Raw genomic sequence first — 27,133 nt, 5'->3', positions numbered from 1 at the left:
TTTAACTTGGGTAGCATGAACACAATTTAGGGAGAATACACAGTGGTGTGTGGAGTCAGTAGCTTCAGTGGTGGAGGTGAGTGCGTGCGTGCGAAGTGTGTGTGATATGTTGTACACCGGGTCGGGTCGAACCCTACCCTCCTACAGACAGCCAAACTGGGCCTCAGGATGGAGAGAGAGCTCCTGAGACCAGAGGGCCTTTCAAATGCAGCACTGGCACAGAAGGCCCAGGTGTAGCCAATGCTGCTGATTACCTCAGGTGTTTCCACTCTCCTGATGACCCTTGGCCACGCCCACCTGCAGGAACACGAGCCAGTGGCAGAGAGGGTCGTCACAATAGTCATTGTAACAAAAGCCTTTTTACAATACCTTCTATGCTAATGATAATGCAAAGATGACTTATACTGACCAAAACAATATATATACTATGCAGTTGTCTTCTTTTATTTTGACCCGAATCAATATTACACCCTCCCGCCTTAGGATTAATTTGACCCCATTCAATGTTTAATGTCGGTGTTCTTTCGGTAGTCAACAAACAAACATAAAGTGCCTCACACTTAAACTTGGAAAACAATATTAATTCTAATAATTTTCTGGAGGTTTTAATTGCTGGCGTCAAATTGAACCCAAAGGGTAAAATATGTTAGTAAATATAAAGGTAACAGGAGGGTGAAACATTGAATCGGGTCAAAATGACCCAAAGGCGGGGGGAGGGTGTAATATTGATTCGGGTCAAAATGACCCTAAGGCAACACAAGGGTTAAATGGCTTGAATATGAATCAGCTTTGTACGCAGTGCTTTTTCTACTCAATGTACCTACAACGAAGCCTTTAACAGGAAATAAACATCATGTCTGTGATGCAAACTGTTTATTTTGTCTGTATGTCGTGTTTCATCTTTCGCTCAGTACTCTGCCTGGACTGTATTGTTGTTGTTATGCTTTACAGGAACAGAGTCGGTTGCAGCACAGATTGCCGTCATGTGGGTGACATTATGGCACGTGCGCGTGCACACTACTGATTTATCAGATTGTGATAATGCTGCAGAGGATTTAGAAAACAGTCAAATGTGACCTGTGCGCATTCAGAGGCAGTGAGAAAGGGGGGAGAAAATAAAACCTCACAAAATGGACTTCAACTCAAAATGCCCGTTGGAGAGGGGACATTATTCAGTCCCATTAAAATCTTCAACAGTATTCAAAGGCCATTGACGGCGAGGGCTGTAGCGCATGCAGCACTTCAACGTGGTGGTATTTTCATGACATTGAGATGCCCTTTGCTCAACGCTTTGCTAGTTTGCTGCTGAGTGGAGTGTGCAGAAGTGGGAATGGAGATGCAGTTCCATGCAGATGAGGCAACACAAGGGAGGTGTTGCTATTTTAGTTGTCATTGTGCTGAGAATAGACGTCCGAGGTACAGGTTTCCTCTTGGCCAGCAGACGTGGTGCAGACAGACCAACCAGCTTCCCACCTGTGTGCACCGATAGATGTGTTTGAGGGGTTTAACTAAGCTGGTGCACGTCTAATGGAGAGTTATCCCAAAATGTAACACGTTTAGTTTTTACTGTGATTGTCCTTGATTTACTGAAGCTCACAGGTATGTTATTATGCACCTGGAACTGAAAATGCTTCAATAGATTCCCATTGCATCTGTGTGAAAACAGAGCACCATCCAGCAGCGTATATTCAGACTGCTTTGGATTCTTTACAGCGCCTCATGTTGCTAAAAGTCCTGCAGAGTTGACACTTTTATTACCGGGTACAAATGGATTGTAATGGCTTTTAGGGTGCAGGAAATTCACATCAATGTCTGAAAACAAGACACTTCACCCCAAACAGTTTCTCTTCTAGCCTGAAGCTGTATCACTTGTGATATTCCTTGTACTGGATGAAATTGTTTTTACGTCGTTAATTGTTTTTGTAATGGGTACTAGATATATACTTCCACTTTATTCTAATGACATCAATAGCAAGCTGCTATGGGGACCTTTCACTATTCTATGGCGATATATATCTATTGTAAAGAGTATCAGCTGTGATCTCCAAATAGACAGAAGATGGGACAGCTTTCTCTTAATCCCAGCCTGGATCAAAATGCTGATTAAAATATTAACTAAAGAAAGAACTGCTAGTGATTTTCCATTAAAGCTAAATTGTTTCTGCCCAAGGCCCAATAATGTGCTAACGTGCAGCCTCGATATTGACTTAAATTACTAAATGATGCTGTGAAGTCTCGGTGGGTCGGTGCTTTAAAAGCTGATCAATGCAGCTTTGTTTCCATACATATTTGCCATAACAAAACAAAAAAATGTTAGTCATTGATATTGTTTGAATGGTTTGAGATTTGTCAACCTGATTTTAGCATAGCACTGCAAATAACTTATCACTGTGGAAACGGCAAGCTTAGTACCGCTGAATTGGACTCATTGGACTTGAGAAATGAGCCAAGCTGTCACACGTAACGTGTGCTGTGAAATGATACAGCCCCATATAGCTATGGGGTGTGAACGATGTCATGCTGTTAGTGCATGTATTATGAGATTTAGACCTAATGGTCGGCTTTGTTATACCCACTAAATCTACTTTGCTCCACATTAAAGCAATACATTCTGCACCAGGTTGAAAATGGAAACACCTTCATATTGTGTTGGCAGACGTCTTCTTGTTTGTGGCAAAGACCGGCAATCTGATGAGGCTTCAAGACACTGAGCATCTAGAAAACGAGTTTGCAGTGCATTCCGCCTCACAGTGTTTTTAACCAAACGTTATGTTGCTTGTGCACATCAGTGGGACGAAAACGAATTCAGGAAAGAAGGAAACCGGATCGGTTTAAATTGCATTAAGTGGTTGCTCTCAAGCTGGCACCCACATGTAACTAACTTTGATTTAGCTTATTTCAGTGATGGCAATTTGATTTAAGAAAAATATATTGACTGAACCAACGACAGAAGACTCGCTGCAGAGAGGATATGTCTTGGTGGTGCGTTACCAGTTCAGTGACGTGCTGTGTCTGTGTGCAGCAGATGAGGGAAAGGATCAGTACGAGGAGGAGTCAGAGGTGACGACGTGTGAAACGAGGGCAGACAAGTCCTTCCTGCTCCAAAAGCCTGTCACCCGGGTTAAACTAGAGGCCCGTGCTGATTCACGTAAGGTAACACGCTCCCAGTAATCCCTGATTATTAGCATGATTGTTCATAACTACTGTTACACTACAGTTGTGTTATCACTGAGAAGCTTCAGCAGCCGGCCTGTGTTTCACATCCCTGCATCTGGATCATTGTCTACAGGGAAAGAATCGAGCTCGGCACTCTGGGCTGTTGTTCCGAGATGGGAAAAAGCACGTTGACTACATTCTGGTTTACAAGAAGTCCAGTCTCCAGGTGGAAAAGAGGTGCACCTTCGAGAAGAATCTCCGTGGTGAGGGTCTAATGCTGGAGAAGGAGGTACAACACACGTTTGCTTTTAGAAGACTTTCGTTTCCTTTTGAATGCTCAACTCGGTTCTCACACTCCCCGTTTCTTTTTAATCGTGAAGCCCTCGTTGACGAACAACGACATCATGTTTGTGAAGGTCCACGCTCCTTGGGATACGCTTTGTAAATATGCAGAGCAGATGAACATCCGAATGCCTTTCAGGTAACCGGAGTTGGAGAAAAAAGATTGAGCCTTCAACGCTGTTATTCCTCAGTGGCTGGTGTCTCCAACCAGTCTCTCTAACATGTTTTTTCCTTTTCATTCTTTAAGGAAAAAATGTTACTTTACGGACTGGAAGAGCAAAACCTTGGGGAGGTAAGTAGATATAGGGTATAAGATTATTTTTTCCTGCTGATATGTGGGGGCAGGGAGCTGGATGCTCCAGTGCCTCTAATGAAATACGTGGCACAGCTGAGAAGGCTTGAGTCGTGATGTGAGCTTTGGAGGGTGTTTCAATACGTTATCATTCACCTCAGAAGAGAATATCTTTTAACCTAACCGCTGAATAAGCATTAATTAATCCTGGATTTATCAACGGTAATATATATAAACAGTATGTATAAAGTCTGCGATTATATATTTTTATTGAAAAGTCCCCCCCCCATGTGCACAACTGAAAAGGTTAGAGAGTCACTAAATTTTTTGTAATTCAGTGCAGTTGACTGATGCACTGTTAGTTTAAATTGAATTGATTCATTAAACTTTCCAACCCTTTAATAAAGCTCAGGATCCTACAAGGCAGGGGCATTGTTAGGAGTACAATACTGTAACACTGGCAGTGCTTTTCTGTGAAAAGCGTGTGGTCTTTCAGTCAAATATCTGGAGCTGCACAGGCTGATTAGCATACTATTTTTAGAGAGACGCACTTGCGCTTTGATGTGTTGTGAGTTTACCGAGCTCTGCACAGGACTCCACATTTCCATATCTTAATCTCACTGGAATGCAGATGGAAACAGACCAACACAAATCAAGAAAAAAAAGTTTCTATCGGCATCTTTTTTCTAAAAGACCTTTTATTAACCTACTTAAATTCTCTCTTTTTTTCTTTTCCTTTAAGGCCGGAACAAACTTGTTTTCAACAATTACTTGATTAAGATCTTACTATGCATGGCGCTGTTCAATTTAGAGCAAGTTTTTAAATTGCCTTTTAGATTCTTTTGTTATGCTTGTGCCCTTCTCACTGGTTTGAAGTGGCCAGGACTGTCACGGCGCTATTAGAGTGGACCCAAAAGCACGACTCAGACAGGAGTAACAAAGAATACTGTCTTTGGTTGGAAACAGGCTGGGTCAAAACTAGTGTTGTTACGCGATGTGCCGACGCTTCGAAGCGTGTGTCGAGTAATGGAGGGGGCGTTTCCTCGAAGCGCGTATCGAGGTTTGCTTCATTTAGGGGAGGAGCCAAAAATGATGACGTCCGAAGCCTCGCTGCCCGACTGTACCACGTGACTGCTTCGGCAAGTGGTTCAGATTTTGCCGGGAGGTTTGACAGCAATATAAACCCCTCAGGCTCCATTCAACATGTGGGTTGTTGGTTGAGAGTTTGGAGAGTTTAGAGAGAGATAGTTTGGAGAGTTATGAGAGTGAGGAGAGAAGGATAGGTGATAAGATGGAACTGTTGAGAAACTGTTATTTCTGAATAAAAATGAATAAAATGTCCCTTGTCCTGTACATCACTGTCCAAGTTACACACGCATATTCAGTCCCCTCTTCCTAGTTACACACACACACGTTCACTGTCCTCAGCCTGCTTAAGCCCATGCCATTTTCCTAAAGTGACATAATAACATTATTACACAACCTGCCATATCATATGATACTACCATTTTGGGAACATTTACACACACAGAATACATTCAAAACATATTTTATTATGCACATATGTGATAACTTATGTACAGAAATGATTTGTTCATACATTTTTGTAATTCATAGTCATTCCCAACAGCCATAACAGACACAAAAATTCAATGCATCACATTATGTGGTTCAGATACTGCTGCCTGTGATTATGCACTTGGCCAGTAGGTGGTGTCGTGAGCACATGAAGCTTCGAGAAATGAACCCTTTCTCGAACCAATTGGCTGAAGTGGTTCGATGCCTCATGAGGCTTCATCTCACCATCACTAGTCAAAACCGGGAGATCAGTCGAAGAAGCAAACAAGTCCAAAAAGGGGCAGGGCAGAGAATCAGAGGTCAGGGCAGGCAGGCAGGGTCAGAACAGGCAGGTCAGGAATATACTCCAATAACACTGGAGAACTTGGCACGAAAACACAAGACAATCTGGCAGAGGACAAGTGAAAGTGAGGGAGCAAAATAGTGAGGGACTAATGAGGGGATGGGCTGCAGGTGAGAAGGGCGTGAGGACCAGGTGAAGGGAATGAGGGACTAACGAGGGAGTGATCAGAGGCAGGTGAGGGGAGTTGGATTGATGAGATGGTGTGACAGGATGAAAACAACTGTTACAAAAAGGAAGGCGTGGAGCTAAACTGTTACAAGGACTCAGGTGGGAAAAGGTGATGTCATACTTTCACACATCAATCAGGATTCTGCAACATTTGAGTTGAGATCTGATGACAGTTGTTTTTTTAGTCCATTGACAAACAAATCTTGGTAAAACACACCCATGCTGTCCAGATAAGAAAGATTAGTGGAGTTTATGACTACAAAACGTCTTAGAATGTGTTGCTTATTTAGTCATCACTATTTACGATTATAGATACATATGAAACCACGTTTTGAGAGTCTTTAAACCCGTCAATTAATTAATTAATAAATACTCCCATGATGGAAATGGAAATGATGTTTGAGCCACAGCAATGAAGGCAGACGTGTGTGTGTTTATGTATCAATCTGAGTCCTTGTCAAACATTGAACAGGCAACAGTTAGTGAGGTGTAATATTATTGATTTTTAAGGACTTCTGTTTTTTATTCAACTGAAAACATGTTGTAACTCATACTGCGTTCACCCTCTGGCTCTGTTTTGAGCATTTTATTGATTATAATAACCATGATCGGTGGGGCTTGACTGCAATAAATGTGTAACTGTGTTCATATTTCATCATGCAGATCTATCAATAAACTATTTATCACAAATACATTATTGAGTGGAAAAGTTGTAAGTTGACAACATAGATAATATTAAATATGGGTAATATTAATATTTCGCCATGACATCCAGTATCATAAGTATATTTTAATAGTCGTGCTTGGATGACTCGCATACCTACGCACACATAGCAGACGAAGATCGCACAGACAAGAGTCACTCGCCCACCCACCAACTGAGAACAAAGCACTTTTGTGAGAGTGATCTTGGTAATTGTGAACAATGAGGAGCATTATGATTTTCTCTGAGCTCCTGCAGTCAAAGCCGATGCTCAAAAAAGAAAAACAGTCTTCATGTGTTTACTTATGGTCCATCACTAACTGACATCCCATTAAAGCTGAACAAATTGCCGGTGTGCAGGTAGGCACGGCTCGCTGGGTTGATATCATTACTTTCTGTAGAGTTCCTGTCATCTTCACAACAACATTCATAAAACGCTTTCTGTTTTCACCCATGAATCCAAATTATCTTCATTTAATCCATATCGGAGCCGAGTCTAAAGAATTAAACCTCTCCACTAGATCTGCAGAAGCAGTGGGAAAATATTACGCAGCCAACTGATGTTCAGCTCTCGTTGGTCTGTTCGGTCCACTCCGTTGTTCCAGACTGATTATCTCAACAACTATTCGATGGATTACCTTGACACCACACACTATAATGGTGCCCAGAGGACATTTTCTATATTGGCTTTTGTGATCCTCTGACTTTTTGGACGGGATCGATTTCTTTGAAATGTGCTCTTGACATTCATGTTCCCCCGCAGGATGAATTTATTCTAACTTTGGCAATCTCAAGTCAAAATCCTTTATTTGTACAACGCTTCGGTTTATGGCCAAACGGCTGCAAGGGAAATGCCATTCTCATCAGCCTCAGCTGTAATTAGTGTGTAGAGCTCATAAGCAAACGTTAGTAGGCTGAAATATGATGACACACATTTATTTGAGTGGGTGTGAGGTGATGCGAGCTTGTCAGGACTGTGTTGGTGGGAAAAGGTTAGGAGCCACTGTTCCACATCAAAGACAACAATCTTCATCTTAATCTGTGCTGTTAATCCTGTTTTCTCCATATGTCTGTGCAGCAGATTTCTTCTGAGATGTCGTCAGATAAAAAGCTGGCTTCCCAGAAATCCCATGAAGTTGGACAAAGAGGCCTTGCCTGACCTGCAGGAGAGCAACTGCTACACAGCCCCCTTCAGCAGAGCTCGCATCCATCAGTAAGGAGGACATGCACGCAGTCATTCATGCCAGAAACTCTCACATAATGACAGCATCTGCACCTGTAGTGTTGGATGATATTAATCCTGCTCTGTGTCCCGAGTCCCTCTCCTATCATCACATCCATCCCGCTCTGGATGTGAAATTTAGAAACCAGCTCTCTTGTATATTTTATAGCTTTGAGTCAGATCTCAGAAGGATAAAGAGAAGCTTATCATAAATAAGATATCGAAAAATAAAGGGACAGATATTCATGAATTTCTTATTTCTCCACGTTTTTTTCTTTTTCATTTTAAAGAAACGTTGATGAAAGGCCTCGCCTCCTCATCTCATTTGTCAGTGAAGCGTTTCCACTTTTCCTTCATTTGTCAGACTCAACATTACTTTTTAAAATAACGATGCGAGAATTAACACAAACCCACAGATTGAGTTTTAATGAGCTTTGCATCATTATGAGCTCGGCTCCCATTTCAAATCTGTGTCTGGATGATATTGATTGTTACATGATGAATAACTGACGGGGTGTGCCGTTACTTTCCAGCTTCACAATCAACAATAGAGGGACCTTCTTTTCCAATTCCACCAGAAGCAGAATAGTTCATCATGTGCTGCAGCGCACCAAGTATGAGGATGGAAAATTAAAGATGGGTAAGGCTCCGCGCTAGCGGCATTCCCCCTGTTGCTCCTCACATACTAAACAATATTTCTAGCAGTGTCACTATCGTGTCGGGAGGAATAATCCCTTTGTTTCTTGTTTTTTTGTGGGATAATTAAAATGTGAGCTGCCGCTGAGCTGTTGGCGTCATCCGCATTGTGGCTGATCTCTCTCATCCTTCTGTCTTTTTGGTATCGGCACTTTCCAAACTGCCCGTCCATTCCCACATCTCCTATCTTGTCTGACTGCCACAGACATGTTTTGCTGATTAAAGTTTGGTCTTTGAAGGGCTCGAACGGACTTCACATTCATATTTTATAAGATCAGCTCCACCACAAGAGTGGAAAATCCCTTTTAAATCCACCCCTCCCTGCTCGTGCTCTCACTGTCTACAGTTTCAATCAGGGGATGACAATGCAAATGAGGGCACTGTTGTCCTGTCAAACACAACATTTAATTCACTGCTGCCTCAGACAGTAAAGTAGCTGCAGCTAATTCAGTCACTTTATGAGTCATTTTAAACCGAGTATTTATGGTCCAGCAAAAGTATTTAGAGCTATTTGAAATTCTAACCTGAGTGTTATAAGCTGCTGATGGGCGTGACTGATGCAGCTTGTCATGCAGTAGATTGTTATGACTGTGAAAAGGTTAAATGAATATCTCTCCCCTCTTTCTGTCATGACTGGTACTGAATGTTTAATGTGTTGTCCTTGTGCTTTTCTGGCTGCATCCTTTTAACGTGACACGGTTTATTCTACTGTAGGTATCACCCGGTTATTGGGCAACAACACATATGAGGCTGCATTTCCTCCTCATGAGGTGAGAAGATTTTTTACTTGTGGTGAAAATTGGTCGAGTTTTACAAATTGTCAAACTGTAAAATTCCTTCTGCAATCAAGCGTTTCCTTCTCTTTGTCTCATCAGGGTGGTTACGAGAGCAGACACCCAATCAAGACGCACGGTGCCCAGAACCACAGGCATCTTCTGTATGAGCGCTGGGCCCGCTGGGGAATCTGGTACAAATACCAGCCTCTAGACCTCATCAGGTAATCAACACAACATCATGAGCTGCTGTTGGACACTAACTTGAGCTCCAGTGTCCTGGATGAGCCTGCTTCTGGCTTGTTTAAATACAACACAGACTCAGTTGTTAATCGCCCTGATTTAAAAGATATTCAGGTGTCTGATAGTGTCATTGGACCAGGCTGTGTCTGATGTCTGCTGCCTGGTGGGCCAGCCTCCTACCATGCCCCCCCCCCCCTCCTCCTCTCTACCTCCTCCTGTTTCATGGATTGTGGAGGTCTGGATCGTGGTCCATACCTACTACTAACTACTAATTATTCATACATGCTGTCACATTCATTGTAATGCTGTTCCTTCTGTACACATGACATCTATTGCTTCTGTCCATCCGGGGAGAGGCATCCTCCTCTGTTCCTCTCCTGAGGGTTCCTTCCCTTTTTTCTATTTCTTGGGAGTTTTTCCTGATCCGATGTGGGACAGGGATGTCGTATGTGTACAGATTGTAAAGCCCTCTGAGGCAAATTGGTAATTTGAGATATTTGGCTTTATACAATAAACTGAATTGAATTGAAATTGATCACATTCGGCTGCCTGAACAAGATTGTGTATCGTGCCCCGACACCTTGTTATGTCTGATATTTCTGGACCGAAGGATATACGACGTTCAGAGCATTAATATAGCAACAAACTATTTGCTAAATGCATCGTGGATAAAAGTCTACCCGAGCAGATAATTAAGTAGCTGTTCCTCTGTGTGTTGTTATTCAAGCTTCTCCTTCCTTTGTTGACATGGCCAGCCCGGCCAAGCTTGCTTTAAGTACACATGAGCGTGCCCCACTGGGTAGCTCATGGCCACAGCTCTGCAATTGTCTCATATTGTGGTTACAGCTGACAGCGCCATCCCAACCGACAGCATCGTCGTGGAGTGGGTAGCTCCCACCCTTCGGTTTTACTTAAGGTAAACACTGCTGGCACTGTCTGCACTTTTCCCGTAGTTTGCACCGTCGGCACCGTTAGCCGTGAGCCTAAGTTGAGAGCCATTGGGAGGCAATAGAAATGCTCTCTCTCTCTTATAATCCATATTTTTATAACAATAATCTATCAAATGGCAGTGTGAAAACCGTGTGAAAGAGCTCGCTTGTAGTGATAAGGCACGCGTGCATCAGCCCTGTTCCTGAAACCAGGAACCACGACTGGGATACTAGTGTGCATCTACATCTACATATACCGACTCTTTTTTCCCTCAGCAGCCATGTCCTTCGATGTTGATGGAGAGTATATGAATATACACCTGGGAATTGCCTGATGCAGCTAATTACCCCTGAGCGGCTTTACCGGAGCAGTTGTGGAATAAGTGTAAAGGGAAGCCTGACAGCTGTGGTTTAGGAGGCAGATTCAGTTATTGATTATTTCCCCACCACTGCATTATACTCAGCCCTGCAGTCTCTTCACTAGGCCACGACAACCACCACCAGTGAACATGGTCAGGTTTAATTACCAGTCAACACAGTTCATTGGTGAATTCTCACCCCACTGTCTCTCCTTCTCTCTCCCAGGCGCTACTTTGGGGAGAAAATTGGTCTTTACTTTGCATGGTTGGGCTGGTACACCGGCATGCTGATCCCTGCCGCCCTGGTCGGTGTTTTTGTCTTCCTCTATGGTCTCTTCACGATGGACTCCAGCCAAGTCAGGTCAGTTCACACAATCTGCTGCAGAATATATAAGACGCAAATACTCTCTTGAATTGATAGAACGCAGATTGTGTATTTTAAAACGTGTATATTATTCTTGCTTGTTGCTTTCCTGATTCGTTGTCTCACCAGTAAAGAGATTTGTGAAGCCGAAAACACCACCATGTGTCCTATGTGTGAGGAGGATACCTGTGATTCGTGGAACCTCAGTGACAGTTGTGTCTACGCAAAGGTCAGTGCCGTTCTGGTATTCATCCGTAGTGCCAACATTTCAGCATGTTTCAGTTTCTCAGTCTCTTCTACGCACGTTTGAAAAAACTTGTTACACATATTTCTAGGTTCAAAAACTCTGCACCCCTAGATCATAATCAGAGAGAAATAATGATGTATTTGAAAGCCATTACATTCAGTTAGTGTTGAAGTTGAAATGGAAAAACTATATTTTAATGCTTGAATTTTAATATTGAAAAAATAAAACACCTTTTGAATTAAAGGTGGAAAGACACTTTGATATTGTATAAGGATCCTCTAATCTTATTAAATTCTAAATTCTTTAAATAATAAATCGTACAGCATTTAAAAGGTTGGCACTTGCATTGTAATTTCTGTTAATTGAAAAAAAGTCTACCAATTTGCTGCAGCAACATATTGGTGAAAACATTTGGATGTACTTTGCAGTGATACTGCCATCCTTCAAAACATTGGCTCTCCAGATCTTACAAGTAATCGTTGAACCCGTTGGTGGAGCAAGAGAGAGATACCTCCAAACAGTTGGCAGGTTGCTCCATGGCTCCTTCAGCTGTGCGGTCTACTGGCGTGCTGCTGACACATGACGCAGTGTTATCAGACGTAAACATTGAATTGAACAGATCGGCCCCATTGTCATTAGTATCCGTCCCAGCTACTTGAGTCAGTATCCTCCCGATGCCAGTATTCATCCACACTTACTTTATGTAGTAAAGCTTAGCACAACGACTGGAAACAAGACTCAGCAGCTTGCTTGCTCCATCAAAGGATCGAATCCACATCTTTTTATAAATATTATTAACTATTATATCAAACTCTTCTTCCTGTAAGAAATGTCAAACTTAACGATGAGACTCTGAAGTCTCGACCTGACATTTTTTTTTAAAGGGAAGCGGCTGAAAATGAAAATAAATTCATGTCCTAATTCTGTTTCATCTGTGAAGCTCCCATTTCATGAAGCCTGTTTTTTCAGAGCAGCGCTTCGTGTGCTTGTGTTTCTAGGTGACCCATCTGTTTGACAATGGCGGCACTGTGTTCTTTGCCATCTTCATGGCTATTTGGGGTAGGTAGAGGATGTTGTTGTTGTTGTGAACACTTGTTGTATTACATCTGCTATGTGCTTTACTTGATACAAACCCTTCTGGAAATAAAACCAGTCCTTCCACTCTCCTCTAAACACATTAATCTTTTAAACTGAGAATTCAATACAGTAAACACTCTGCAGTTTAAATACAGAAGATCTTCACTCTGTAATACATTCGTAATCGAATAAAACATGGGCAGGTGTTACTGTTGGAGTGTCTGCACACACACTCCCAGTGCCGGCCTGATGTAATTAGTCAGATAATTAAAAATGTCTTCAGGGGGGGGAGATGGTATCGTTCAGCGTTGCAGAATTGCACCATGATGGCGGTGTAATGCAGCTCTGGTTCCCACAGCTATAATATCGATGTAATGTAGAGTGTGAGCAGCGTCTGGCAAAGATTCCTCTCACTGCCAGCGTGGTAAATAATCACCTGAGGACAGAGGGAACATTTGGCGCATTGTGTTCTGAGTCCGGGTTAAATGAAAGCCAATCGGAGCCGCAGAGCCGAGAGGGAGGTCCAGCCAGCCTCGCTCACTGGGGTCTCTGGCTTTTGGCAATGTGGACCAGAGTAACTGTACTGCGCCACTGAGCAAGTCCACTGCAGGTCGGCTCTGTCTGGGCGTGTGTGCAAGATACAGATGAAAGATTGGTTAGCCCAGGGCACCGAATGTAGGCATCTGAGAAGGCTGCTTTTCTTTCTTTTAAAACAAAAGTGGGTCGAGCTATTATAAACTTCTACATCTTTATCAGCAGTCACAGTTCTGAAAGAGCATTTATATTCTGGGGCTTTTTAAGACCACAATTCCTTTGTGTGTTCTGAATATATCGTCTCCACTGGAACCAATTAGCTTCACTTTAAATGTATATACAAGTAACTCGTGAAGTGTGTTTTGGCATCAATGAATCCTTCTTGATTAATCAGGTAGACTAAGAAATGCTACAACATGGAAAGGAAATGTCTGAAATCCCAATGTGATGTCGGGGAATGTATTGTCTTGTCTAACCGAACAGTCGAAAACCTTCAAATATTCAGTTTACTGTCAAATATTTAAAATAAATACAGCCAGTTCTCATAATTAGTCATTTGGACTGAGGCTGAGGTGTTTCTTTAAAAAAGTACTTGATTATTAAAGGGGTTGAAGGTTTTTTTTCCTTTCATTGATTAATACATTATTTTTAGCTTAATCACAATTAAAATATTCACAGATATAAGAGGGTTGTGTTAAGGCAGCACAGCATTGTTTGAATACTCATGCCAGTTTTCATTATTCTTTCCTCTGCTGCAAAATCACACATGTGTATAATATGTAAATCTATTGAAAACTGACACTAGTCACTAGCATAACGTGACAGTGTGCTGTCCAGAACAGATCATACATGAGTTCACCGTTCTTTCACCTCACTCTGTTTGCACTAATGCTACTGAGACATATTTTTCCACATATATTGGAGCCCATACATGTTGATTCTGAGGTGGTTTCTTAACCCATTCTTGCTTTTTATAAAAGCCTTTTTACTGGTGTATGTATAATAAAAGAACGATGGTGTCGTGTGCAGCTCAAGTCTCAATAGAGCCAGACACAAAGGAAACACTGCGTCCAGAGTGAATTCTGCCCACAGAAAGTAACACTTTTGAAATATTTCAACACAATGGAGCGTGCGACTTTGGGGTGATGCATTGTAAAAGTAAAGCCTATTTGCTGTTACTTCTTTAACATCTCCAGGAACGAAGCAGTCTGTGAACTGATGGCTGTAATGACTTTCCATAATGAGCCACGCACAGCACAACAGCCTGTGTTTCATTCAGAATATCTCATGTCCCTCTGCAGTCATTATGAATCATACTGGGGGTTACATATCAAAGTTGATCAATATTAGGATTGATTCCTGGTACCCTATGCAGCCACCGTATTCCTGGAGTTCTGGAAAAGGAGGAGGGCAGAACTGACTTATGACTGGGATCTCATCGATTGGGAGGAGGAGGAGGTACGTCGGCAACATCCTCAAATAGATCCAACACAATTTTATTACCACACAATTGTAGTTCTTGCAGCACGTCTTTTAAACTTGACACTGGTTACCTGATGTCAAATGAAAAGTACTACAGAGTTCAAAAGCTCATACTGGATTGTGTGTTTTGAATCAGGAGGAGTTGAGGCCTCAGTTTGAAGCCAAGTACTCCAGGGTGGAGAGAGTTAACCCCATCTCTGGAAAGCCCGAGCCTTTCCAGCCTCTCTCAGATAAGCTCAGCCGGCTCTTGGTTTCTGTGTCTGGAATTTTCTTCATGGTAAACCCTTTGATCTTTGAATAATCTTCCCTTTTTGCGATTCAGCCTCAGAATGTGGTCACTGTTTTTTATTTTTTTTGTGCCACCTTTTGGAGCATTTGTGTCGTACCAGGCTGTGGCTTAACATCCACCCCTGCTGGATGAAAACAGTATTGAGAGAAAATACTAGATTATGTCTTTCTGATGACCTAATTTCTCCTGTTGACTGATTACATTTAAATGATGAGTGTTTTGTTTACCTGCATAGTTAATCGGTACCCCTGTCGTACATTATTAGATTGCACATGCATTTAACATCCTGTACTTTATGCTTCCTTCTGTCCATCTCTGCTTAGATTTCCCTCGTTCTCACAGCAGTGTTTGCCGTGGTGGTTTTCCGTCTCATCGCGATGGAGAAGTTTTCTTCCTTCGACTGGAAATTTCTCAAAAAGAACTGGCAGTTTGCGACTTCTGGCACCGGCGTCTGTATCAACTTTATGATCATCATGTCTCTCAACGTGGTGGGTGTCTGGACACGCATCATCTGGCATGTTTACATATTCTGTCCAACAAATGTTTTAATTTAAACATTTATTTTGAACTTTGTTCCGGGAATTTCAAATCCACAGCCAGAAATACCTCTTTTTATTTTTATTTCTTTGCTGAGATTCCTGTTTTCCTCTCTTTTTCATGATCATTATCCTTCTCCACTCTTTCCCTGTTGATGCTTACGAGTACTATCATCTTGCCAGGTGTATGAAAAGGTGGCCTATCTGCTGACAAATTTAGGTGAGCCTTGCCCACATGCTGCAGGTGTCTATACATTCATTATCTCTTGCCTCCCAAGCAGGATTTTCTCCATGTCCACCCCAAACGACCTCTGTTTCCCCGCCCCCCCCCTCTCAGAGCACCCACGGACAGACTCTGAGTGGGAGAACAGCTTTTCTCTGAAGATGTTCCTGTTCCAGTTTGTAAATTTGAACAGCTCCACATTTTACATCGCTTTCTTTCTTGGAAGGTAGGCTGCCTGCTATGAACTCTCCAGTTCCTGTATGAGCGATTGTGTAAAGATGTTTACCTCCCGTGTCATGGCGTCTGACTCCTTTCCTTCCCCTCCTCACTGTGTAGTTATGTTTTTGGACCTCATGTTTCAGCCGCCTTGATAAAAAATGTAGACAAGTTGTGGTTTATTGAACATAATAAGCACCTTAAGTGTCTTTTTTTCTCAAGCACAGACTTAATTAGTTTTGATTGAATATAATGTTGCAAATGTCAATCTGTTCAGGTTTGCTGGAAGGCCTGGAAAATACAATAAACTCTTTAATCGATGGAGACTGGAGGAGGTGAGTGCAATTCGGCATCATCATTAGTGTGCTGATTGTTGCCTTCTGCTTTAGCATATATTTATAATTACAACCCAATTCATCCTTTACATAATTTGCCTGTATGCGAACATTATCTCGCAATTTCTAGGATCAAGAAACAGAACTGGATGAAATGTGTTGTAGGATACGCTCATTGTTTGGCTTTGAATTATCAGGCATGAAATATGGATGCTTCAGTTTTGTTATTTCAACATGTTTTGCTCAGTGTAACCCGAGTGGCTGTTTGATTGACCTCTGCCTGCAAATGGGAGTCATCATGTTCTTCAAACAAATATGGAACAACTTCATGGAACTCGGTTATCCGTGAGTAACGTTTTATTATAATCCTTCTTTCTCTATGAACCATTAGAAAAAGCAAATGTCTTAGTTAATTCAGTAAATTCCTGTGATTGGCATTTTACAGACTGTATGCAATTTCTGTATGTTTTGTCCTCTAGATGATTAGCATATGAAAACGCTTTTCTCCTGCAGAAACTCATCAAATCTTCTTGTATGGGGCTTAGCAAAAGGCTTCAGTGAATTGTCAGAACTAATTGACAGTTAGATACTTGCTACGTTTTCAGTTTGCTGCAGAACTGGTGGTCTCGTAGGAAGATGAAAAAAAGAGGTGGTGGAGAGCCGAATGTGGAGAGTAAAGCTCAGCTTCAACAGTGGGACGAAGACTGGAATCTGCAGCCCATGAACGCCCATGGACTGGTGGACGAGTACCTTGAAATGGGTGAAACACTACATTCTTTTTGAGTGTTATATTTGTCTGAGGAGGGAACGTAAATAAATCAACGTTCGTACATTGTTTGAGCCCCAAATCGAGACGCTCTTTTCTCTGCAGTGCTCCAGTTTGGCTTCACGACCATCTTTGTGGCGGCGTTCCCGCTGGCTCCTCTCCTGGCGCTCCTCAACAACATTATTGAGATTCGTCTCGACGCCTACAAGTTTGTCACTCAGTGGAGGAGACCCATGCCTGCCCGAGCCACTGACATAGGTCAGTGTGATCTTGGACTTCCCTCACACCTCCTCTCTGTCTCTCACACTGAGACTGTTGTATTTTTAGATCAGAGCTACTTTGTTCCAGTAATGCATTATGGGAAACAAACTCTTTCCACTATCCATCCTATGGAGATAGATCTGCTCCTACATCCTCTGTGTCTGTACCACCATATGCTGCACCTCGCCAGCCCATCTCCTGACACGATCACAAACAGCACCCTCCACCCGACATGTGATATATGACCAAATGGTTCTTGTGGCATGCTGCCCTGTAATTAAAGGAACGATCCACCCGAACAATCCTCAGCTGCAATGAACTCATTATGTTTCAGTTCTTTTTTTTGATCTAAACTGACATTTACGGATCATACAAAGATTAATCTATTTCCAAAAAGGCAGAGGGATTCTTTTTTCTTTGTTAGTACAGAAGCCTTTATAGACTTTATTGTAATGCACGGTTCACAAACCCCTTCCTCACGGGGCTATATATATATATATATATATATATATATATATATATATATATATATATATATATAGTGTATATATATATATATATATAGTAAATGAAGCACAAGGAAGGAAAGTGAGCATATCAAAAAAGCCAAAGCAATTACAGTTTTTTATTTTATGAAGTAGGAAAAAAAATCCTAATTCTCCTGTGGTTTGTCCGTCAGGTATCTGGCATGGGATTCTTGAAGGTATTGGCGTGCTGGCAGTGATCACCAATGCCTTCGTCATCGCCATCACCTCAGACTACATCCCCCGCTTTGTTTTCGCCTTCAAATACGGCCCGTGTGTTGGCAAGGGACGCCACTATGAGGATGAGTAAGTCCTTAATGTAATGCGTAAGCTGTAGCTATTTCTCAGCAGAGGGGCTGGTGTTCTAGTCTGATAGATTCTGCTTTCCTCCCTCAGATGTTTGCGAGGTTACGTGAACAGCAGCCTGTCTGTGTTTGAGATGAGGAAGAAGAACAGCAGCCAGTCCACCTTCTGCAGGTACAGAGACTACAGAGCGCCGCCCTGGGGCCCAGAGCCCTACAAATTCACCCTGCAGTTCTGGCACGTCTTGGCTGCCAGGCTGGCCTTCATCATCGTCTTTGAGGTAACTACTCATTTGTTCATTTACAATCAGGGCAAGCTGCTAAAACTAAATTATCCTAAGTCTTCAAAAGTCATATTTGTTTTTACTTTTCATGATATATGTGCTGTCCTTTGTAAGTAAAACCTCAGGATCTGGATGTGGTTGTAATGCTTTGTTTGGATCTTGCTGCGACAGAAGGTTGAGGAATTTCACCCAAAAAAAACATTCAATCATTCCAAAATGACACGGTGGTCCAGCCCAAAAATGGCACCATGTTTCTTCTTTTTGTCCTGACAAAGCTGCCGTCTGCAATTATTTTTATAGTGAGGAAAGAACTGGCATAACATGCACCTATAAAACATCATAGAGCACATAATGTTCCTTATTGTGTTGCTCACCGGGTTTAACTTTTGCCTTTGTATTGAATGGTGCAGCAAATACTGGCAACTAAAGCGCCGTAGTCTTGTGGAAGGTAACTCGTGAATGATTCACACTTCCTCAGCACCTGGTGTACGGGATCAAGTCCTTCATCGCGTACCTCATTCCGGACATACCCAAGGATCTCTGTGATCGTATGAGGAGGGAAAAGTACCTGATGCAGGAGATGATGTACGAGGCAGAACTGGATCACCTGCAGAAGGAGAAGAAGAAGAACGGACGGCATTATCACCACGAGTGGCCTTAGCGTTTCCGCCACGTCTCCACCTCCATGCGGCACAACCTCCCCCTGCCTGCTTCTTCATGTATTTTAGCTTTGAGACTCTGGCTTCACTCGGCTGATTCTGTACACCAAAGACACTCTCTTCTGGAAACCAGACCCCCCCCCCCAAAAAAACCTGCCTGGCGTCAGCCTCGGAACCTGACCACTCCCTCGCCATCTGTTTCGCGTCCCGCATTGGCGCCGCTCCTGGTTTCATGCTCTGCCCCGCCCCCGACGCCTCACCTGGCTTCATCCAGCAGGTCGCCCTCGGGTCAGTACTGTTCCATGGGGAGGGGGGGGGAATCCTGTGCAAGTGTAATGTTTACTATGCAGATCAAGGGCTGCAGTTCACCACTGTTCACTCTTGGCACCCATCCTGCCCTCTCTCTCTCTCTCTCTCTCTCTGTGGGAGCTACAGCTGCAGCATGGCCCTGGTTTTCTCACGTGAGCATCAGCAGAGCCACCGTTCTGCCGGTCGTACTGCATGTGACGGAGCTCCTGGCACCAAGCGGGTCACGTTGCAAAAGAGACTCTGGTGATGTGGCTCCGAGATACAATGGACACTGTTCTCGCAAAGCGACTGTATATTGCCCTCGATGCATGCCGATTCATATTTGCAGCAAGAAAAGAAAAAAAGAAAAATAATGACGACATCATTTATTGTGGAGGCTGTGAACATCCATTCAGTGCGTTGGACAAAGACACCTCTATGACATTCTATACAATGCATGTTAGTATTGCTTTGTACCTTTTGATAGACAAAGGCCCCGTCTCGATGCCTGGTTCACGTGTGTCTGTACTCGCTGTGTGTTCGTCTCTGTCTGTGCTACTGCTGAGCTTGGCTCGTTTTGAGTTGAGGAAATGTGAACTTCGTGAGATTTCATCGTGCCTACAGTTGTGCGCATCGCAACGGTGTCACCAACATCGCGTGTGCCTGTTTGTGCTGCACGTGCAACTTCAAGTGCAAGAAATATTCTCTCTCGTCGTCTTTTTGTGTGATCTTCTGTAAACTCTCTGAACTCTCCGTTTGGGATTTGTTTTGGAGGCGAGTCACACCGCACTACCTACTCGGGTCTCAGCCAATGGCTCGGATACACGGCAGACGTTGTAATGCGACTCCCCTTCATGAACAATGTATACATTCGCATGCAGGAGCCGCAAATATGCTCTTCCGTTGTGTGCTTGCGGGCTGGTTTTCATTTGTTGTTGGAGGCCCTGACGCGTGGTTAGAGCTTGGAGGACTTCGACATACCTGTGGCTTGGATGTTCAGCTTGCAAAGAAACATCCATCCACTGCTCCTCAGGCATAAAGAGCACCGACGTACTTCACAGGAAATGATGTTTGGTTGAATGCACAGTCATGACCTTTTATTGTGGTAAGTCATGTCATGGAGCAGGATGTGCTTGAGAAGGCGGGGAAAAGAGTCGGCACGAGCGACATCTCCATCTGTGAGGCTGAGTCAGAGGCCTCACCACTTCCTGTTGCATTCGTGTTGAGATGGAGAGCTGCTGAGTGAACAGCACTCATGAGGTGGGTTGTGTTTTGTAGATGAGTGGAGGTTTAGATTACGTTGATCATATGAGAGGAAATACGATTTTGTATCCAATATCCATGAGTTACAGCAATCTAACAACTAAAGATACATTGCTAACCTGAATGCATTGCAGACCGCTGAAAAAAATCATTTTACAAAAATTGCATATTTATTTGTTTATTTTGTTGTTCTTTGTATGCATTTTATGATGTATGTGATATTTTTTATACTTTTAATGATGTGCTACCAGTATGAGTTCACCCGTTTTCTCCATCAGATAAACAAAGTATACGTCCACATTTCTCAGGTGTCCTCCGGATGTTTTATATTTTATAAGATGCAATCAAAGGTGTCCTGCTTTTTAAGAGATATATTTTTGCACTGCAGTGCGTTTGCATGACCATGATGCAGAATCGCAGTTCAAAGCATGTTTGATTTTTCTTTGCGTAATCACAGTCAGTGTATTGGAGCAGATCAGAAAGCACACAGTTCCGTATGGAGACATATGATGCAGGTTGTTGGTTCAGTAATGATGTGACCAGTGAAAATCTATGCATGTTGTTATCCTTGAGTTTTGAACAGACGTTAATGTGCTGGTATGTTTGTACGGTGGCGTGTGCATGACCTAACGCCTGCTTCGAGCAGAGCTAACTTCTGTCAACTTGTTAACAGCGTCTTAAACATATCACCTCGTTTTTCAGTGTTTACCCTCTTCGAAAGTCCAAACAAGACATGATGCTCCTTGATGTGACCGAATTTTAAACTGTAAGAGTTTTTTCTCTAAATTAGAGCTTGGACTCCAGACTGATTGATATAATCTGACCTGGACTGAATTTCATGGGGAGTCTGATCAAACTGAATATGTGAATCCTCCGATTTGCCCTGTTTGAACACTTCAAAGGGAATCAGAATGGGATATGGGTCCTTATGAATTAATATGACCATGGATTTTTGACTTAACCAGCTACTATTCTTTTCCCTGTTATCTCTCTGAGAGCAAAGGTTCATCCTCTCATGAACACTAATACTGCACAGTGCTGGAAAGGCTGCCTTCATGCCTTCTGCTGTTGGCGATAGCACAATATGGGAACTGCATAATAAGTAATAATGGCATGACCTTGCACATCTCTGAAAATATAGCAGTCTACGGGGGGATTAAGCTTTCTGTTCTATGCTACGCCTCGAATACGATTGTGCTTGAGCGAGTGATGTACTTGACGTTGAAGCACAGTGACGTAAGACCTTATATTTAACTGTACAATCGGGTTGTATCAGTCGTGACATGAAGTGTATCAATAACATTGTTTACTTCGTTCCTGTTTACATGTAAAAACATCTTGAAATGTGTAAAAATAATGTAACATAAAATAATTTGGATATCACTTTTCTGTAATAAACCATGGATTGTATCTTTTAAATTTTCTCTTCATTTGTTTTTCTATTAAGATATAAACCACAGAAAAAAACCAGCCTCTGGGTCTGGATGATATTATCTTCATGACTATTCAAGTTGAACTAAATCTGCAGACGGAACAAACCAGAGCCCAGAGGAGTGCTGAGACTTTTCTTTTTTACTCGCAATAGCCACAAATATTCTTGCCAAAAAGCATTTATATAACATATAGTTAAAAAGATTGTTGCTATCACAAATCCACTATTTGAGTAATGTAGTTCCTACGACATTACGTCTGCCGCTGCTGCTCAGCTTTCACTTAAAACTTCTTTTCCATTCATGTCATGAGATCTAAACTCGCAGGAAATGGATTACTTGGAGCTCCGCGATGACAAATCTTCATACTTTTATTATTTATTGTGTTCGGTCTGACTGTTGGATACCCACACCAACATATTTCCTTTCACCTCTTTGACCAACATATAATACACACTGGCCTAAAAGGCTGAGCATTCACATTTCACAGTTCAGATGTGGATCTATTGCATTTCTATTTTGTAGTGATGTCATTTCATATTAAGGGAAATAGATGTGTGGTATTGTAAAACCATAACGAGAAGGCTGAATAAGTATATCTGTATAGGCAAAGTATTTGCAGAACATTTAACTTTTAAGTAAAAGGAGAAACGTAACATCAACTTAACTTAATTACAAGAAAAGGTCCTGCATTCAAAATCCTTCTTAAAGTTAAAGTACAGAAGTATTACCACTAAATGTACTTAAAGTATCAAAAAGTAAACACTTTAGAAATATAGCTGTGACTGATTATTATATCCCTATTCTTTTGTGACATAAGAGCAGGAACACACTAAACTGGGATCCACACTTAACACATTGCTCCATTCATATATTTTATTATAATTTAAAATTAAGAAATGTGCTTTGTTCATGTCTTGCTCCGTGCAGAAAGAAAGATGCTCCGTTACCAACAGAATCTGTTCTCTTTCTGGAGCACCAATGCAGCAGCAGCGTTATTCACATTTTAAACAGTTTTCCAGAGACATTATTCCAACCCCAGCTTCATATATCAGTTATTTTAATCCCTCTCATATATATATATATATATATATATATATATATTGGAGACATTCGTTCTTTGTCTCTTGGAGCATTTCCAGCTGACTGATGTTATTCATATAAGCGCAGCACAGATTTACAGGGCAGGTTGTAAAGGCAATCATTGGGCCCTCTGAGACTGTGGCCATAAATCCAACCGCACCCAGGTGTAAACAAGACAGGAAGCCAATGATGACCAGCAGAGGACAAAAGAGTCACAACACCGATGTCCACAAACATCCTCTACAGCTTGGTGCAAGAAACGGTTTACAACATTTTTCAACATTACAGGAGCAGAATATTCAAGACAAAACATGTTTAAATAAAATGTCAGAGTGTCTCTAGGTCTGCCGTTGGAGGTCTGTTCTTTGGTTCAGACTGAAACATCTCAGCAGCTAATAGATGGACTGCTCCGACGGTTTGTGCAGATGTTGATGGTGCCCAGAGGTTGAACCCCACTGACTTCATTGATCCTTTTTACGCCGTGACATTGACGTTTTAATTTTCTGAGTGAAATATCTTGCCAACAATTGAATGGAAATAACATACTGGAATTCTTCATTTAGGTGATGTGCCCTTCAACATCAACATGTTGGCATGATGATGTTAGCATTTATGTATTTAAATATTGCCTCACAGAGCCACTATATGTGGACTTGTCCAGTCTTGTTAACTGAGTATACTTTCCTTACCAGACTGTCGGAGTATTTCTCATCAATAACTGGATTTAAGTCTACCGGCTCCTATGAGGTCCACCCAAGATGTGTTTTAAGAATTCAAACTAACAGCACATGTAGAACGCCTTGTTTAACTCTCGCAGAGCAGGGAAACACAATAATCAGCTTAGCTAAACTAATTTAATTTTCTTTTGCATTTTGCACAGCAGCTGGTGGGAAAATATGTAGCTGGGTGAAAAAGGGGGGGAGATTCTTGGAACAATTATTGTGGAAAATGATGCAACATCTGCCTAATTATGTAGATTTGTTCCTTCATAAATCATAAAGATTAGTATTTATTTTATTTGTTTACAATGTCTCCTCCCACAGTTGCAATCAGAGTAAACAAGCTGCTTCAGAGTAAAGCACCTGCGAGTTGATCCACCATCTTGTCCTCACATGTAAAGATGTGACATTGCAACTTCTTGACCACCTGAGGTCACGTGACCTGCTGCGTTATGGTTGTGCTTTAATCTATTAAGTGTTGTGCGTACAGGTTAGTTTAGTTGACGTCAGGACACGGATGCTAACAACCACAGAGCTGCTGAGTGTGACACTGAGGCGTCTGTTCATCAACATCCTCCCTTTAAATGAGAAATTGTGTAGAAAAGCCACTGAAAACCACGAGCAGCCCTGAGAAGCTGGAAATCATCAGTTAAACCACAACAAAAGATTTAACAGACAGGAAGGATTTATCATCGGAGCAAACAACAACATGCAAAATAGTTTAATGAGCAGAGTACGGAGGCTGAGGGACCTCATCCTGAGAAGTGAAGAGCAAACAGACAAGCATCCACTATCCATATTTCAGACTTCATTTAACATATTTCTGCCTGTTTTCTTAGCCACTGTGTCTGCGTGTGTATGCGCTGATTGAATTGTTGACGTTTCTCCACAAGAGAGAGGCCAACACACACAGTCTCATGGAGGAGGTGTCAAGGTTGAGAGCAAAGAGAGTAATTTAACAAAAATGTTCCATTTAATAACAGGGAAGTGATGAAAAAAATCCAGTCTCATCAGCACTTTTGAATTTACGTCTGTGACCTTCGGCAGGGTCGCTTCCAGCGCTCATTGCTTTTTAACAACGGTGAGTGTTTGGCCTTCTGTCTTCGTGCAGCTGTGCTTCATGCGTAGAAGAGAGAGAACAATACTAAAGATGAAAAATGGAACAGAATGATATATATTGTGGCTTTATTGAATTATTAGACTATTGGTCTTTCTGACAGTGGAACAAAATACTTCTTCTTCTTCAGTGGGTTTTCTCCTGTGGGATTTTTAAACATTGTTGCGCAACAGTGGGTTCACAAAAAAGCCTTTTCTCAAACAATATATTGTATACAAACTAATGTGCACACAAACAAAAGGATCTTTTCCAAAGATGTCAATGTTGTTGTTAGTCCTGATTGAGGGGTGTCACCAAGTAGCCATTTCTAAATAACTTTATGTTTAGCTAAATCTTCGTTTTTTTTTCTCCTTGCATCTCCTATAAATGTTATGTTTCTTCAATTTAGGGGGGTAAATATGCCATGGTGTTTTCCTGCTTAGAAACGCTGTTTGCCAAGTTGCTCATTCGACAAAACTGTGACTTTCTCATAAATATATCGTATTACAGCAAAACCCAAAAGCTCTTCGACGTACCATGCAATCCTCCAAAATGTGCATTTAGCTGATAAGGGGCACTGGATCTACATGATACATTTAAATGGGAAATTACATACTTGAAATTCTTAAATATCCTTGCTTGGAGTCCTAATATTTCTTCACAGTATTTACGGCAGTTATTCTCCAAAACGAATTGCCACCATCAGCCTGACTGGAGATGTTCCCTCAACACTGTGCACAGGTTTGTGCTCTCTCGTTGCCTTTTTACTTGATTGTTGACTAGGACCTGGTTTTAAAGAAAGGCTACAGAAATAAACACTGCTACACGAGTAATAACTGACAAAAAATGCATCTGAAATGAATTTGGGTCGTTACTGTTCACAGTGAGTCAGCTTCTCGTATCTGCAGCCTCCCACGCAGCCTGCAGGCCCTCGACCCTCCTGCTCTCTCACATCAGCGTTGTGAGGAAACACTTTACCACCATCTGAAAGGCATCTGTCCAAACTACAGCCGTCAGGCCTCTGTACAGACACACACACACACAGAGACACACACATATACATACAGATACAACAGTGTTCAGTAGAGGATCAACAACATCCCTCCCAACTCCTCTAAATTATATTTGTTGTCACATCTGTTGCCACATCTGCTCGAGGCAGCTTGGCACTGCTGGTCTTCGCTCCGCTTTGGCGAGCCGGTCAGTTTACTTTATCTGTGTTTATGTTGAGGGACGCTATATTTATTCAGGTGTGTTGCCGAAGAAGAAACAGAGAAAAGCTGAATGCCGGGAAACCTCAAGTTGTCTTCGCTTGTGTCCGCCAGAGGTTATAAAACAGACAACACTCGCTACTCGTGACTCAAAGTTGAAGCTCATGTTCAATGCAAAAAATGCCTGGTCTGCAGTACACTTGCTAAATATTTCCACAACTTTGCACTGAATATTCTGACGGCACTGCTGTGGTGCAGCATTGATACAGCCAGGTCACGATGATGACGATCTCAATTTGTTGACCACTTGTTGGTTTAATGAATGCTATCGGGGCATGACTCGAACTTCAAAGATAAATGCATGAACTGCGTTAACCAGTATTGATCTGATGTTTATGGTGACAAACCCACAGACGTATCCACCTCACAGATCTTTCAGCTCGTTGTTTTGAATGTCTGATCCACAACTTTTTGTTTGGGTCCGATCTCGCTGCTGCTCATCAGCGTCATAAACATCCAGCCGCACTGGCAGCTGTTCTCAGTGGAAACAGCCCACCGTAAAAGCTTACACTGCCTCCTTAACCCCAAACCGCAGGCAGGCCGTTAGTGACCAGCTGGTGAACAGTTAGCAGCTGAAGAGACAGATAGGTGTTCTCCACAGGATGATCTGATGAATTCCCCTGTTTCCACCTAACTGCTGTCACAGGTCTTTTTGTGGCAGACATTTTGACATGGTGTCATCAATATTATCAGTAAGGGATGTGCTCTATAGCTTTGCCCTACCACTGTGTGTTTTTGACCTCCACCCACCTGAGAACGTGCCTCCAATTCTCTCATCAGCTCCCAATAGTAATCTGTATCTGCCCTTCAGCATCTGCTTCCTGAGAGATTGGGCTTCGAGGTCTTCTTGTTCCAACTTTCTTGTCTTGTTTTACGGCTTCTATTTTTTCAGGGTCTTTGATCCCGGCATGTGTTTTGGACTTCTGCCTGCATGCATCATCTCTTGGTTTTGTTGGCTGATGATGACAAACCTGTTGCCGACCTTCACCCTGCCTGTTAACAAGGGAAATCTGGCTTTTTTTCTTCTGCAGTTGTCTGAGGAGTCGGCTGCGGCTCTCAGTACATAATTTTTCGAGGGAG

General features: G+C 42.2%; 1 protein-coding gene across 5 annotated transcripts in view; it reads left to right on the top strand.

Moving 5' to 3' along the window:
* Positions 1-21,873, top strand: part of ano3 (anoctamin 3) — a 33,049-nt gene extending 11,176 nt beyond the window's left edge. Inside the window, exons 3-25 of one of the 5 annotated variants that reach the window (XR_008832100.1) lie at positions 3,026-3,153; positions 3,290-3,445; positions 3,537-3,637; positions 3,746-3,790; positions 7,661-7,795; positions 8,338-8,444; positions 9,215-9,270; positions 9,376-9,497; positions 11,031-11,165; positions 11,298-11,397; positions 12,414-12,474; positions 14,402-14,484; positions 14,645-14,785; positions 15,121-15,285; positions 15,517-15,782; positions 16,050-16,107; positions 16,355-16,452; positions 16,713-16,867; positions 16,979-17,131; positions 17,814-17,964; positions 18,055-18,241; positions 18,723-19,191; positions 19,339-21,873. Coding sequence is in view for 4 of the 5 variants with exons in the window: in XM_056417242.1 (XP_056273217.1) it covers positions 3,026-3,153; positions 3,290-3,445; positions 3,537-3,637; positions 3,746-3,790; positions 7,661-7,795; positions 8,338-8,444; positions 9,215-9,270; positions 9,376-9,497; positions 11,031-11,165; positions 11,298-11,397; positions 12,414-12,474; positions 14,402-14,484; positions 14,645-14,785; positions 15,121-15,285; positions 15,517-15,782; positions 16,050-16,107; positions 16,355-16,452; positions 16,713-16,867; positions 16,979-17,131; positions 17,814-17,964; positions 18,055-18,241; positions 18,723-18,905 (2,786 nt within the window). In the remaining variant the exon portion in view is untranslated. Of the gene's footprint in view, positions 1-3,025; positions 3,154-3,289; positions 3,446-3,536; positions 3,638-3,745; positions 3,791-7,660; positions 7,796-8,337; positions 8,445-9,214; positions 9,271-9,375; positions 9,498-11,030; positions 11,166-11,297; positions 11,398-12,413; positions 12,475-14,401; positions 14,485-14,644; positions 14,786-15,120; positions 15,286-15,516; positions 15,783-16,049; positions 16,108-16,354; positions 16,453-16,712; positions 16,868-16,978; positions 17,132-17,813; positions 17,965-18,054; positions 18,242-18,722 lie in introns of all 5 variants that reach the window. The other 4 variants (XM_056417245.1, XM_056417244.1, XM_056417243.1 and 1 more) reach the window with 4 other exon arrangements.
* Positions 21,874-27,133: the final 5,260 nt, after the last annotated feature.

Source organism: Pseudoliparis swirei, chromosome 6, assembly GCF_029220125.1.
Source record: "Pseudoliparis swirei isolate HS2019 ecotype Mariana Trench chromosome 6, NWPU_hadal_v1, whole genome shotgun sequence".
Taxonomy (NCBI): Eukaryota; Metazoa; Chordata; class Actinopteri; order Perciformes; family Liparidae; genus Pseudoliparis; species Pseudoliparis swirei.
This window is presented reverse-complemented; position numbering and strand designations above follow the sequence as displayed.